The 11,902-nt window shown below is 46.2% G+C and overlaps 1 protein-coding gene across 6 annotated transcripts in view; it reads right to left on the minus strand.

Annotated features, from left to right (window-relative positions):
• Window positions 1-8,551, minus strand: part of PCDH17 (protocadherin 17) — a 90,251-nt gene extending 81,700 nt beyond the window's left edge. For 3 of the 6 annotated variants that reach the window (XM_064713799.1, XM_064713765.1, XM_064713810.1), the window contains exons 1-2: window positions 7,973-8,551; window positions 3,235-6,727 (exon numbers count right to left, since the gene is read on the minus strand). In XM_064713799.1, the coding sequence (XP_064569869.1) occupies window positions 3,235-5,853 (2,619 nt within the window). In that variant the 5' untranslated portion in view covers window positions 5,854-6,727; window positions 7,973-8,551. Of the gene's footprint in view, window positions 1-3,234; window positions 6,728-6,925; window positions 7,156-7,972 lie in introns of those variants that run through there. The other 3 variants (XM_064713776.1, XM_064713789.1, XM_064713781.1) reach the window with 3 other exon arrangements.
• Between the last annotated feature and the right edge of the window lie 3,351 nt (window positions 8,552-11,902).

Raw genomic sequence — 11,902 nt, forward strand, 5'->3', positions numbered from 1 at the left:
AATACTTTCATGAGAAATAAGGGAACCATAAGGCCCATTGGCTTCACTAGATCTTACTAGGGAGTGAAAGGAAAAAAAATATGCACTCCTAATAAGAGTGAGAAAATTTGAATCGTACTGAGAAAGAAATTATTTATTTGCTATTAAATATTTATAGAATCAATTGGAGATACTAAGTAATAATATCATATTTAGCATGTATATACATCTCCATATAGTATGTACATGTATATATACACACATATATATGTATGTATATATAATGTTTTAAAGATTATTGTGCCATTAAACATTTGCCAAGAAAATGAGAATGAAGAAATGCAGTTCCATTGTATGAATTACATAGTATGGGATTATCAGGTTTCAAAAATATATCTGTAAAAACTAATCAGAACATATGTTAGAGAACCCTTACACAATTGTTAACCTTCCCTTTACTGAGGTACTGAAGAAAATTGCTTAACTGGACTGATTAACTAAAAGAGATGATAAAGCAGCTGGATTTTTTTTCCCCACTGCCTACACCCTTGACTCCTAACTGTGTAAGTTACCTATGCAGACACAGGTTTCTTGGAGTGATTCAAGATATAGTACGTCCAGAGAGAGGGCTGATCCTTTACTATTTCTTCTTATATCTGCAGTTTAAATTTTACATGAGGCAGAAGTACAGGACCAGACATAAAATAGTGCCTACATTCTAAATGCAAATTTTATATAAAATTTACTCCAGGGATGTGGAGATGGAGAATACAAAATGTATTTTAGTAATGCAAAAGTACAGTGAAGAGGATCAATTTTCCCCTCTAGCTACTTCAAATCGGAGCCTTTTCTAAATAGAAACCAAGTACACTGTTTCTTGCTGTGTCTGTTTTGCCAATACAACTACAAAATAGAGCATCAGTAGGTATGTTTGAACAGGCTGTACCCTAGGTAGAACCAAATGTTTTCTAATCTACAGATTGGACCATGAAAACCTCCAAAACACTCTGAGTAGATAATAAGGGAAAACAAGACCAGCATTAGATATATGAGTATATGTTATGAGGAGTTTCAGTTAGCATTTTCCATAGTTGTCATAATGAAAACTCTTATAGAAACCACAGCACACTTTTTAAGGGAGGAAATTCCTCTTTTAGCTTTATATAGATTTCAGGGGAAAAAAAATCATGATTGATCTTATACAGTGAACACTGTAAAAAAGAAGGAAGCATATTTTCCATAGGGATTTACACTACAAGTGAAACTTTACTATTCAGTAGCATCAATACATTAATTAATTGCTTTATATAGACATTACATGGTTGTAGGAAAGTATAATTTTCTGTCTTTTAGTAACTATTACACTTGTCAGTAGGAAAAAAATGTGGAGTGTTTATTTTTTAGCTTTCCGACAACTCCATTTTACAGTAAAAAAAAAAGTTGACATTACTTAAACAAGTGTCATGGAAAGTTATTTGTTTTTTAAAGCATGAATAATAAATCAAATTATCTCTGGTTGTGCCCTAACCTAAACTCTTTCCTAAAGTGTCACTTTTTGTTAAAATCAATTTCAGATTTTAAGTATTTCTATACTCACCTAATTGATAGCAACACAAATTCATGATAGGCATAAAATGAAATTGTTTCTGTGACACAAGTCAATAGTCGCTCGAGGATTAGTTTACAGTGACCTTGTACAGGCAGGTTTTATTTTCCTTTTTTTTTCTTTTTTTTTTTTTCCCCAGTTATAAATGTTCCATTTCCAGGTCATCGATTACTTAAATTTTGGTTCTTCAGTCTGTCAATTACCACTGGCCATTTCTATTCAGTTTAAAGTATTAGATACAGCTGGCAAGTAGAACATTTGGTGTTCACAGATGACAGGGCATGGTAACTCCAAGGTATTATGAATCTTCTTTAGGTACATCAAGTGACTACAGTGCAACTTCTTTCCCACTAGCTGCATACACAAAATGAGTCTGTGTCACTTCTTATACACTCAGCTCATTCCCCTATGACTCAGAACAGCATATCAGGAGAACCACAGGATAAAACAGATATGACATTTCAAATATATTTAATAGTCATTATCCAGAGCCTGCTTTCAATCCGAACGTTAAAAATCACTTTGGAACATACCTGTAGTGTTTGAACATTAAGCTGCATTAATCATGAGGTAATACTTTAAATTAAATCAACTGGAGCCAATTTCTGCCCTCACCTTCACTCTGCAAGTTCACTGCTCTGAAATAAATCTTCTGAGTTTCAACTTTAAACTACCTGCTAAAAATTAAGTCATTCTTTGATTAGTATTCTATATCCAATGGTCCAAATTCTGCCATTTCTCACATTCACAAAAGTCAGTAGAGGACAGTGTGGATATAATTGGCAGCAGAATGCAGCCCAGCTACAATTTCTAAATGAGCTTTGGTAGAAGACAGAGTGGGTAAGTCTTTCACTATAAAGCAATCATCAGTGTTGACTCAGGCTACTGGAAATCTGACTAGTTGTTTTGTTGGTTTATGACAGGATGTGAGTTTTGTTAACACTTGGAGGTAGAAGGGAGTCACCACATACATTTTCTTTCTATTTGACTAAGCAGAATTTTCAGCACTGAAAAATTAGTTGTTTATGGGGAGAGGAGGAGGCAATGGGGCCCCAATGATACTGTCAAAAATATATATTTATGGATATATATTCTGAAGAAGGAAATTTTTAAAAAATTAAAACATACATCTTGGAATGATAGCTCATATTTATATACAAGATTGGAGGGCTATAATACACTGTTGCAATAGATGTCCTCAGTGTGCAATTTCTTCCCTGTCCTATTAGTTACTGCAGATGGTAGGACCACTTTAGAAATACCCTCCCTCTTCTCCACCCCAAACCAAAGAGTAGTGAAACCTGTGGAAGTGCCCACCTCTGTCTGACAGTCTCCTGGGAAAATACCCCAGCATGCCTCAAATGAGCTAAATGCCTGCCCACACTCTCACATGCACCTCTTTGGCACTGCCGTAACTCCGTCTGTGTTTCACGGGGCATTTTTTTTTTGAATCACATGGAAAACATCAATGAGACAGCAGAACCAGACCCACCAGATGTTGTCTGGTTCCACTTCCATTAAGTCCACCTCTCTTTAATGACTTGTGTTGGTTCCTACAGTGGTGCCTTACAGCAGATTGCACTGCAGACAAAAGGGAAAGTTAAACCAGTGTCTAAAGTGAGGTCCAGGGTATTCTAAAAGTCTCCTACCTGAATTATGGACATCCGGCTCGGGGGAGCCTCGCTGGCGTTAGTCCCTTGCCCTGTGAAGCTGGTGTGGCAGCCCACATGTCCCTGGGGTACAGTCAGGTTGTTGGAGGCGGGCTTCAGGTACATCACCTCAGACCTGGGAGAGCTGAGGGGCAGGCGGGTCTGGTAGTCAAAGTACATGGGTGAGGTGGCCAGGGATGGGCTGCTCACCACGTTCATGACATTGAGGGGACCCCGGCTGTCCTCGCCCTCACTGGGCACCAGCATAATGTCATTCTTGCTGATCTTCTTCTTCTTGCCCTTGCCCCCTCCACTGCCACTGCCTCCTCCTCCCCCGCCACTGCCTCCCCCTCCTCCCAGCTGAGGGTGGCTATACTCGGCAATGCGACAATTATAGGTGCGGATCTCCTTGTTCTCTCGCTTGCACTTCACAGCAATAGTGATCATGGCAGCCAGCAAGATGATGGAGACAGTGCTCAGTGTCACAATCAGCGGCAGCGACAAGTCCCAGTGCGGCCGCCGATGCTGCTCGCCGTTCACCTGCGGCTCGCCAGCCTCGGGCAGGGGCCCTGCCAAGGCCCTGACTATGAGCTTGGCCACAGCAGAGAGGCTGGGCTTGCCATGGTCACTGACTTTTACCACCAGTTCAGCCACAGGGCTGAGCTCCTCCCAGTAGGGGTGCAAGGTGCGTATCTCACCACTGGTGGGGTCCATCTCAAAGAGGTGCTCCTCATTGCCTTCCACAATTTCATACGTGAGGCGCCCACTCTCCCCAAAGTCACTGTCCAGGGCACGGACGGTACCCACGGGGTAGCCCACCCCAGCATTGCGTGGCACCTGCAGCTCAGCAGTGTCATTGATGAGGGCAGGCAGGACGATGAGGGGTGCGTTATCGTTGACATCGAGCACGGTGACGCGCACTGTAGCATTGCTTTCACGGTGGGGTGAACCCGAGTCTTTGGCCAGCACACGGAACTCAAAGTGCTTTGTCTGCTCATAATTGAAGCTCCTCAGAGCGTAAATAGCACCATTTGTGGGGTTGACAGAGACATAGGTGTAGATGGAGACATCTCCCACATGCCCAGGCAGAATGGAGTAAGACACTGTCCCATTTTGGCCCAAGTCAGGATCCTGGGCCAAGACCGAGCCCAGGTACTCTCCAGGGATATTGTTCTCAGGTACCTGCAACACATAAAGATTCTTGCTGAAGCGGGGTGGGTTGTCATTCTCGTCAAGGATCCGGACAGAAAATGACTTGGTGGAGTTAAGTGGGGGATTGCCCCCATCACGTGCCACGATGGTCACATTATACTCATCCTGCGTCTCACGGTCCAGGGGTCGGTCGGTGACCACAGTGTAGAAGTTGTCATAGTTCTCCTCCAGGGTGAAAGGAACAGCACCAGGCCCGCCGCCACTGCCCAGCACCCGGCACTGGAGTTGTCCGTTCTTGCCTGAGTCTCGGTCGGTGACCCGCACCAGGGCAATGACAGTGCCTGGTGGGGCAGCCTCACTCAGAGCTCCCTGGCGAACGGAGACAAAGCCAATGGTGGGAGCATTGTCGTTGCGGTCAATGAGGCGGACAGTGACCTTGCAGTGGGCAGGGATGGGATTTGGCCCCAGGTCCCGAGCTTGGACATCAATCTCAATGAGGCCACTCTCCTCATAGTCCAGGTTGCCCTTGACACGGATGAGGCCGCTCTGTGGGTCGATGCTGAACAGGTCACGGACACGCTCAGGTGCGTAGCCACTGAAGGAGTAGAGCACCTCTCCATTGGTACCCTCATCGGCATCAGTGGCATTGAGGTCAATGACTGCTGTGCCTAGTGGTGCGTTCTCTGGCAGCTCTACCACGTAGGAGGCTGCCTCAAAGATGGGGCTGTTGTCATTGGAGTCAATGAGGCGCACATTGATCTGCACCGTGCCTGAGCGCGGTGGGTCACCACCATCCAATGCCGTCAGCACCAGGGTGTGGTGACTCTGCTCCTCGCGGTCTAGTGGCTTCTGGATGACCAGCTCTGGAAACTTGGTGCCATCACCACGGGACTTCACATCGAGGGAGAAGAGGCCGTAGTCGTCACGAGTGAGCAGGTAGGTGCGCAGACCATTGTCCCCAGCGTCTGGGTCATGGGCGCTGGTGAGAGGGAAGCGGGTGCCTGGTGCAGCATTTTCGGAGATGTCCATGTCCACTTGGTCAGAGGGGAATGATGGCGCGTTGTCGTTCAGGTCCTGAATCTCCACTTTGATCATGCAGATCTCCTGGTCATTGGCGAACACCTCGAGGGACAGCTGGCACTTGGCACTGCGCCGGCACAGCGCCTCACGGTCAATGCGCTGCTTGGTGTAGAGCAGCCCGCTCTCCCCGTCCACGTCCAGGAGGTGCGGGGCTGAATTCTCCAGCACCCGGAAGGTGGACTTGGGGCCGCGGCCGCCCCCGCCGGGAACGCCGCGCTCCGCGGGCAGCATCCCACCTCCCGGCGCGCCTGCTGCCAGCCGCGCATCGCGCCCGATGTTCCCGATGACCGTGCCCGCTCCCTGCTCCTCCGGCACCGAGTAATTCAGGTTCTTCAGCGACAGGGCGGGAGCCCAGCAGAAGAAGAAGCAACAAATGGAAAGGTACATCCCCGAGCAGGGGTGGGGGCGGCAGGAGCAGCAGCGACGACCAGGGTTGTCCCCGTCTTCTTTGCCTTCTGCGCTGGGGTTGCTCTTCCTCCTCTGACGGCTCTCTCTTTCCTTCCTTTTTGGTTTTGATTTTTTTTTTCCCCTTCTCTTTCCCCACCCCTATATTTCAAGTTCCTGAACCTGTTGCTCTAAAACATCTGCAGAGACACAGGATGAGAGGCAGCAAATAGACCATGTAGCTCAGAGGGAGGGAGCAATCGGGGGGGTCGGGGGAGGGAGCAGCTTCGGCAGCGTTTCAGCAAGAGCTTGCCGTGCTTACAGTCCCCTCGCAGTTACTTCGTCTGTCCAACTTCGGCAGTGGGAGGGTTTCAAAAATCAAAAAATTTGCAAAAGATCATCTCCTCCGGGCAGGCGATGTGTTCCCGATCCTTGAATCCCCGCAGATGTACAAAGAATAATAAAAATAATAACAATAATAAAAAAACCGGTGGCAGTGGTTGTTCTTCTAAAAACGACCAGAAATATTTCTTAAATATGTGTATTTATATATTCATAGAAGAAGAGGATGGTCACAGGTCTGTAGCAGAGATAAAAAAGCTTATTTGCTACTCATCGCTTGTGATGCGATTGATGGAGTGGAGGGGTAGGAGAGAAACAGAAGGGAAAAAAAAAAGTCTCAGCTTGTTGTTGAAGCCCTCTTCGTGTGCAGTGAGCGGCAGTGAAATGTCTGATTGCACCGCGGGGTTGTTGGTTTTCAGGGAGTGTTTTGCTGCATTTAGAGATCTAATCTTGCATTGCTTGCGGCGGAGAGCTGCATCTCGCTGCCGTCGGTATTTCCCCCCTCTCTGTCTCGTACACCCTGGGTCACTGTTTCCTTCCCGAATCAGAGGGAGAGGGAATGAGGATTGCAGGGCAAGAGGGGAAAACAAAACACATTAAAAAAAAAGCCCAAAACCCAAACCACTCCGCCCCCGCCCGCAAAAACTAGTGTTCGGATTTATAGCTTCCTTCCTCCCCCTTTACTACCAGCCTCCCACCCGTCGTTTTGGGGTGAAAAAATTAAGAAACCCACCAGTTCACCTTCATCACTAGCAGTAAATATGTATTTTGAGAGAAAGCTCAATCAGCAGCACGCTTGGGTTTCTTTAAGACAGGCCAGTAGCCGCCGCCACCACCACATCCTTTCTCTCCGTGTGTCTATGCGTGTGTGCGTATGCGTGTCTGAGGAGCTGCACTTTTCTCGATGCAGTTTAATTCCAGTTTGCTTTTCTCTCCAGCCGAGAGGAAAGCAACAGGCAACCCATGGTTGGACGCATAGATTTGGAAAAAAAAAAAAAAAAAAAAAAAAAGAAGCAGGAGAGGGGGGGGGAGGGCGGGGGAAGAAAGAAAAGCCACCACACACACACACACACTCTCTCTCTTTTTCTTAGTCTCGCTAAAAGGGAAACAGTCTCTGTATTCACAGGGCTGCGCTATCAAGTGCCTCTCTTTTCTTTCTATTCAGCGTCTCCTTCCAATGACACTGCCGCCTAGCCCTCTTCATTTAGGGGAGGTGAGAAGAGGAGGAAAAACAATCCTGGCTACGAATAAAGTGAGCGATCTTTTAATCGATTAATTCGCGTATATTAAAACCTATACAGTTCCGCGATCAGTGTGATGCGTTTTTTGCAGTCCTTTCAAAGCTTTAACAGTCTCTCTGAGCATCTTGGTACAGGGGAGAACAGCGGCAGCAATGCCAGATGCGTTGCCCCTCTCTGATATACACCTCTCCTAGTGATACAGTGTATAGGTAAATACTGGGGAAGGGTAGCAAAATATTATTTCAGGTTCTTTTAACAACCTGAAATAAATGAATGGCAAATCCAGAAATGCAGGTGTTTCAATCTGCTTGGATGAGTCAGATCCAGCGGAACAAATCACATTCACTATCGCCTCATGTTCCTCCCTTCACAGACATTAGTTGCAGCTTCTTCCTAACGCTTCTCTGACTCACTCTATAGACAGGAAAGAAATTAATCAGATTTATATTTTGGAAAGGAAGGAGGGAAGAAAGAAGGGAAAAAAAAAAAAAACAAAGGAGAAGGTGGGGGTGTCGGATCCAGCTACACTTTTACTATACCTCTTTCTCCGGGAGACTGAGGATCAGGAAAACAAGGCTGTTATCCACTCACTGGCACAGAGGCGCGTCTGTCTCCTGTTTTGCTGAGTGTTTTTAACCACCTTTCCTCAGTGTTATGTGTGAAATATATCAGAGATCTTTCACATTAAAAGGAAAAAAAACCGCAATAAAAACATAGGTTTCCAATACATAGCTCACAGATCTAGTTCCGAGTCTCAGTTCTGCACTGTTTTTTCTCCTTTATTTGAGTCCGGACCCAAAGTACACAGTTAATTCTGCAACGTGTGGCAGGGAGGCTTTCAAACGCAAAAAGAAGAAAAAACAATTATTCTTCTCTGCCTCATTGATGGGTGGCCCCTTGCAAACAGACGGTCGCCAGTCTTAGCCAGGCAGCACGCGGAGCGAACGCCGATCTCCGATAAACCAGATCCATTTCACCAGCCGCCCGCAGGTAAGTGGAGAATTCAGTGAAAATTCAACAGTTGGAGCCGCGCTCTGCCTCGCTCTCTCCCTCTCTCTCCCCCCCTCCTCGCCTCCCTCACTGCAGCACTCGCGGGGCCGCCGCGCCGCGCTCGCCCAGCGCCGCTCTCCGACTGCCTCTATTCACCTCACGCCGCGGCTTAAACATTGATACGGATTCCCCGCCAGCCAATGGGCGGCGGCGGCGCCGGCCGGCCCCGGCGCGGCCCGGCCAATGGGAGGAGGCGGGCGGGGGGCGGGGCCGCGGCGGGCGCTGGGTGCCATTGATTAGATCGGCTCCGAGGGGGACGCGGGGCGCGCGAGCGGCTCGCGCGGGTTGCGGTGTCTGGCTGCTCGCGCACCGCAGCGCCGCGACCCCGGCCCCTCTCCCCGCCTGCCCCTCACCCGCCCTCCCCGCCGCCCTTGTTTGTTTATTTATTTATTTGTAAGACGTGTTGACAAGTCCTCCGCGCTGACGGGTGGGGAAGCAGGGGGCACGCGGCGCCCCCGAACTCTCCCAGAGCGCCGCGAGGGCGAAGGCTTGGTTCCGCCGCGCGGTCCCCGAGTGACCGCCGGCCCGGGGATGCGCGGCGACAGAAGGGACGTGTGGGTGGGGAGACACCCCCCGCCACCTCCCCCTCGGCCCTGCGGGGGCCGCCCCGACCCTGCGGGAGCCGCCCCGAGCGGGTCTCGCCCTCCTGGAAGGGTACTTCCCGACGGCGTGAGCGCATCCCCTGCCGGCGGGGAGCGGGGTGCTGGCAGCCGCGCCGTGAGGGGCCGGGGGCTGCAGCGGCGCCCGCCCCCGGCGCGCAAGGGAGGCTCCCGGCCGGGGGCGGCGGTGGCGGGGGGAGAATTGAGGCTGGAAAAGTGCGTGCTTGGATTGCCGGAGGGCCGGTCTCGACCCGTGCGTACGGAAATGAAGCTGCCGTTTGTGACGAGCGTGTAAGTAGCAAGAATCATTTAGGGGAAAGGAAGAAAAAAAAATAAAAATTAAAAAAAAAAAAAGGGAAGAAAATCAACTCTGGAGCACTTATAAGACGCTCTTGAATTATTTTAGGAGCGTCTCTTAAAAGAGTCAGTTAAGGCAGCTGCTCGTTTGCCTTGCTCAATAGAATAACCTTCAGCCCTGAGTTATTATGTCCATAAATATAATATGACTTGGAAAAAGTCTTGCAGATTTATAAATTCAAATGAGTGTTCTTTCCAGACCCATCTTCTCGTCCTGAGGACCTCTTTGTAACTGTGAAACAGATAGTTTGCCGTCCAGAGCGAGTCTGCTGGTAACCGTTATAGAACTAATGCCGTGTTAAAATGCAGTGTATAAATAAACTATACATACATTAGTGGCAGCAGAAAACCACTGCTGTCAGCAGAGCCAACTTTCTGTGTGAGAGCGACGGACAGATGAAATAAAGGATATGTTTACAAAATGGGCTTTGCTTTCTGCATGAGGGCTTCACATTGGCTGAGGGAATTTGGCGTGCTCGGCTAAGTCACGTATTTGGAGAAGTTCCCTATAAAAGCAGCGCGGTATTAAAAGTGGAACAAATACCAGCGTAAGCCCCTGAGCTATCAGGAGACCTCGGTTGACTGCAACTCGAGTCCTCTGCTTTCCTCTCCTTATTCTGCAGCTTATGCCAAACCTTTAGGATGTCTCAGGATGTCCGGAGTTTTTCCACGCCAGTTCTCCTAATTGAGGGGGGGGAAAGGGTCATTGCAATTATGTAATGGCTCCCTCTAGCGTGCCAGAGGTACTGCTGCATTTGGGGTATATCCCGTGGGCGTGCATCCTGCGGGGCTGTGTGTGTGTGTGTCTCTGTGTCTGTGTGCTTACATACTGTGGGCTCTACACTGTGCCTATGTGTGTGCACATGTGGTAACAATAGTTTCCTTTCAGAGCATGAAAACACCAGCATGAGTTAAAAAAAAATTAAAATGGTTTGTATTACAGTGGCATATAATACGTAAATTATTTCTGACAATGTTTCTCATGTTTAGTTTAAAAAACAGCCTCAAAACCCAGGATGAATTTTCCTTTTTTTTTTTTTTTTTTTTTTTTTTTTTTTGGAGGAGGAGGAGGCTAGTGTCTTCATCACTTTTTTTTTTCTTCAGCCTGGTGAGTACTTTTTTTTTATATGACTCAGCATTACACAATAAATACTCTTACTCCACAGTGAATTCAATACATTTGAAGGCACTCTGCAGTTTGTAAAACAAGTACTTGGGACTCTGAATTAAGGGAAAAACTATATAACCCTTTGTACAAGTAAGTCAAGTCTTTGCTTGTAAAATTTGTCTTTTTTTATCAAACATCTTGCAGCTTACAACAATTCATTGATACCAACGACATGCATGGAATACTTAGAGGAAAAATACAATCTGAAACACTAGCACTGGATCTTCAAACCTCTGACTGAGTGCCAGGTGATAATGATAAATTAAACTCCTTGCTCTACAAGTCATTTGGTTTTGTGGTGTTAAGTTGAGCAGAGCTGCATGTTAATGCTCATTCTCAGGTATGATTATTAATTATTTCTAATGATTTCTTGGAAATCACGCCATCTTCACATCTTTGCAAATTGTGGCTCTTAAACTCAATAAAGGCTTAAATGCCTAACTGGAAAAATACATATTAAAAAATCACGCCTGCTTATGAATATATGCCTCTGTCAGGCTGATGTTTGTTGCATCAGACAGTTTATAACAACAAAATGGCATTTATTGATTTTAATCCACCTGTGCAAGTAATGAATGTTTTATTAGTTTGATGATTTTACAGTATGTCTATAATACTTTTTCATCAATTTTTAGCACACGTTACATATTTGATAGCTTAGACTGGCATCATAATTTCATATTCATTCATCAGAAATTGTTGTTTTTTTCACAGAGAAGAGTTGGAAATTAAAGGTATGATGGTAATGCACATGAATGCAATTAATACCTGTATGTTGTGCCATGTCACTATATGTGGAATATATAGTTTGTGTTTGTTGCTGAAAAAACAAACAAAAAAGAAAACAAAATAAAAAAGTGCTTGGAGAAAAAGCTGGTATGTGGAGAGGCTAATACCTAGAAAAATCACAAATCCTTAATAATAGAAATGCACACATAGAAGACTTGTACTGTCTGTCAAATCAATAAAAGCACATTAAATACTCTGTGAAGGAGAATCTCAACAGAGGAGCAAAGTCCAATATAACAGCCCTAACAATTAACTATGTATGGAGTTAAGTAATGCTTTGGAATGCTACTTTTCAATACTTTAAATGTTTGTTTATTGGAAGCTGTAGTTTGATGTTAACCTAAATAACAAGTAGCAACAGAACACATCTCCAAACATTTTTTTAAATTTATTGAAAACATAACAACCGTATTCAGTTGTTTTGGTTTTTTTTGTGAAGTGTTCATGATGAAATCCGGTACTTTATTATTCTATCTTTAGCAAAGACAGGTAAACCTCTCTTCTTT

This window comes from Zonotrichia leucophrys, chromosome 1 (assembly GCF_028769735.1).
Source record: "Zonotrichia leucophrys gambelii isolate GWCS_2022_RI chromosome 1, RI_Zleu_2.0, whole genome shotgun sequence".
Lineage (NCBI taxonomy): Eukaryota > Metazoa > Chordata > Aves > Passeriformes > Passerellidae > Zonotrichia > Zonotrichia leucophrys.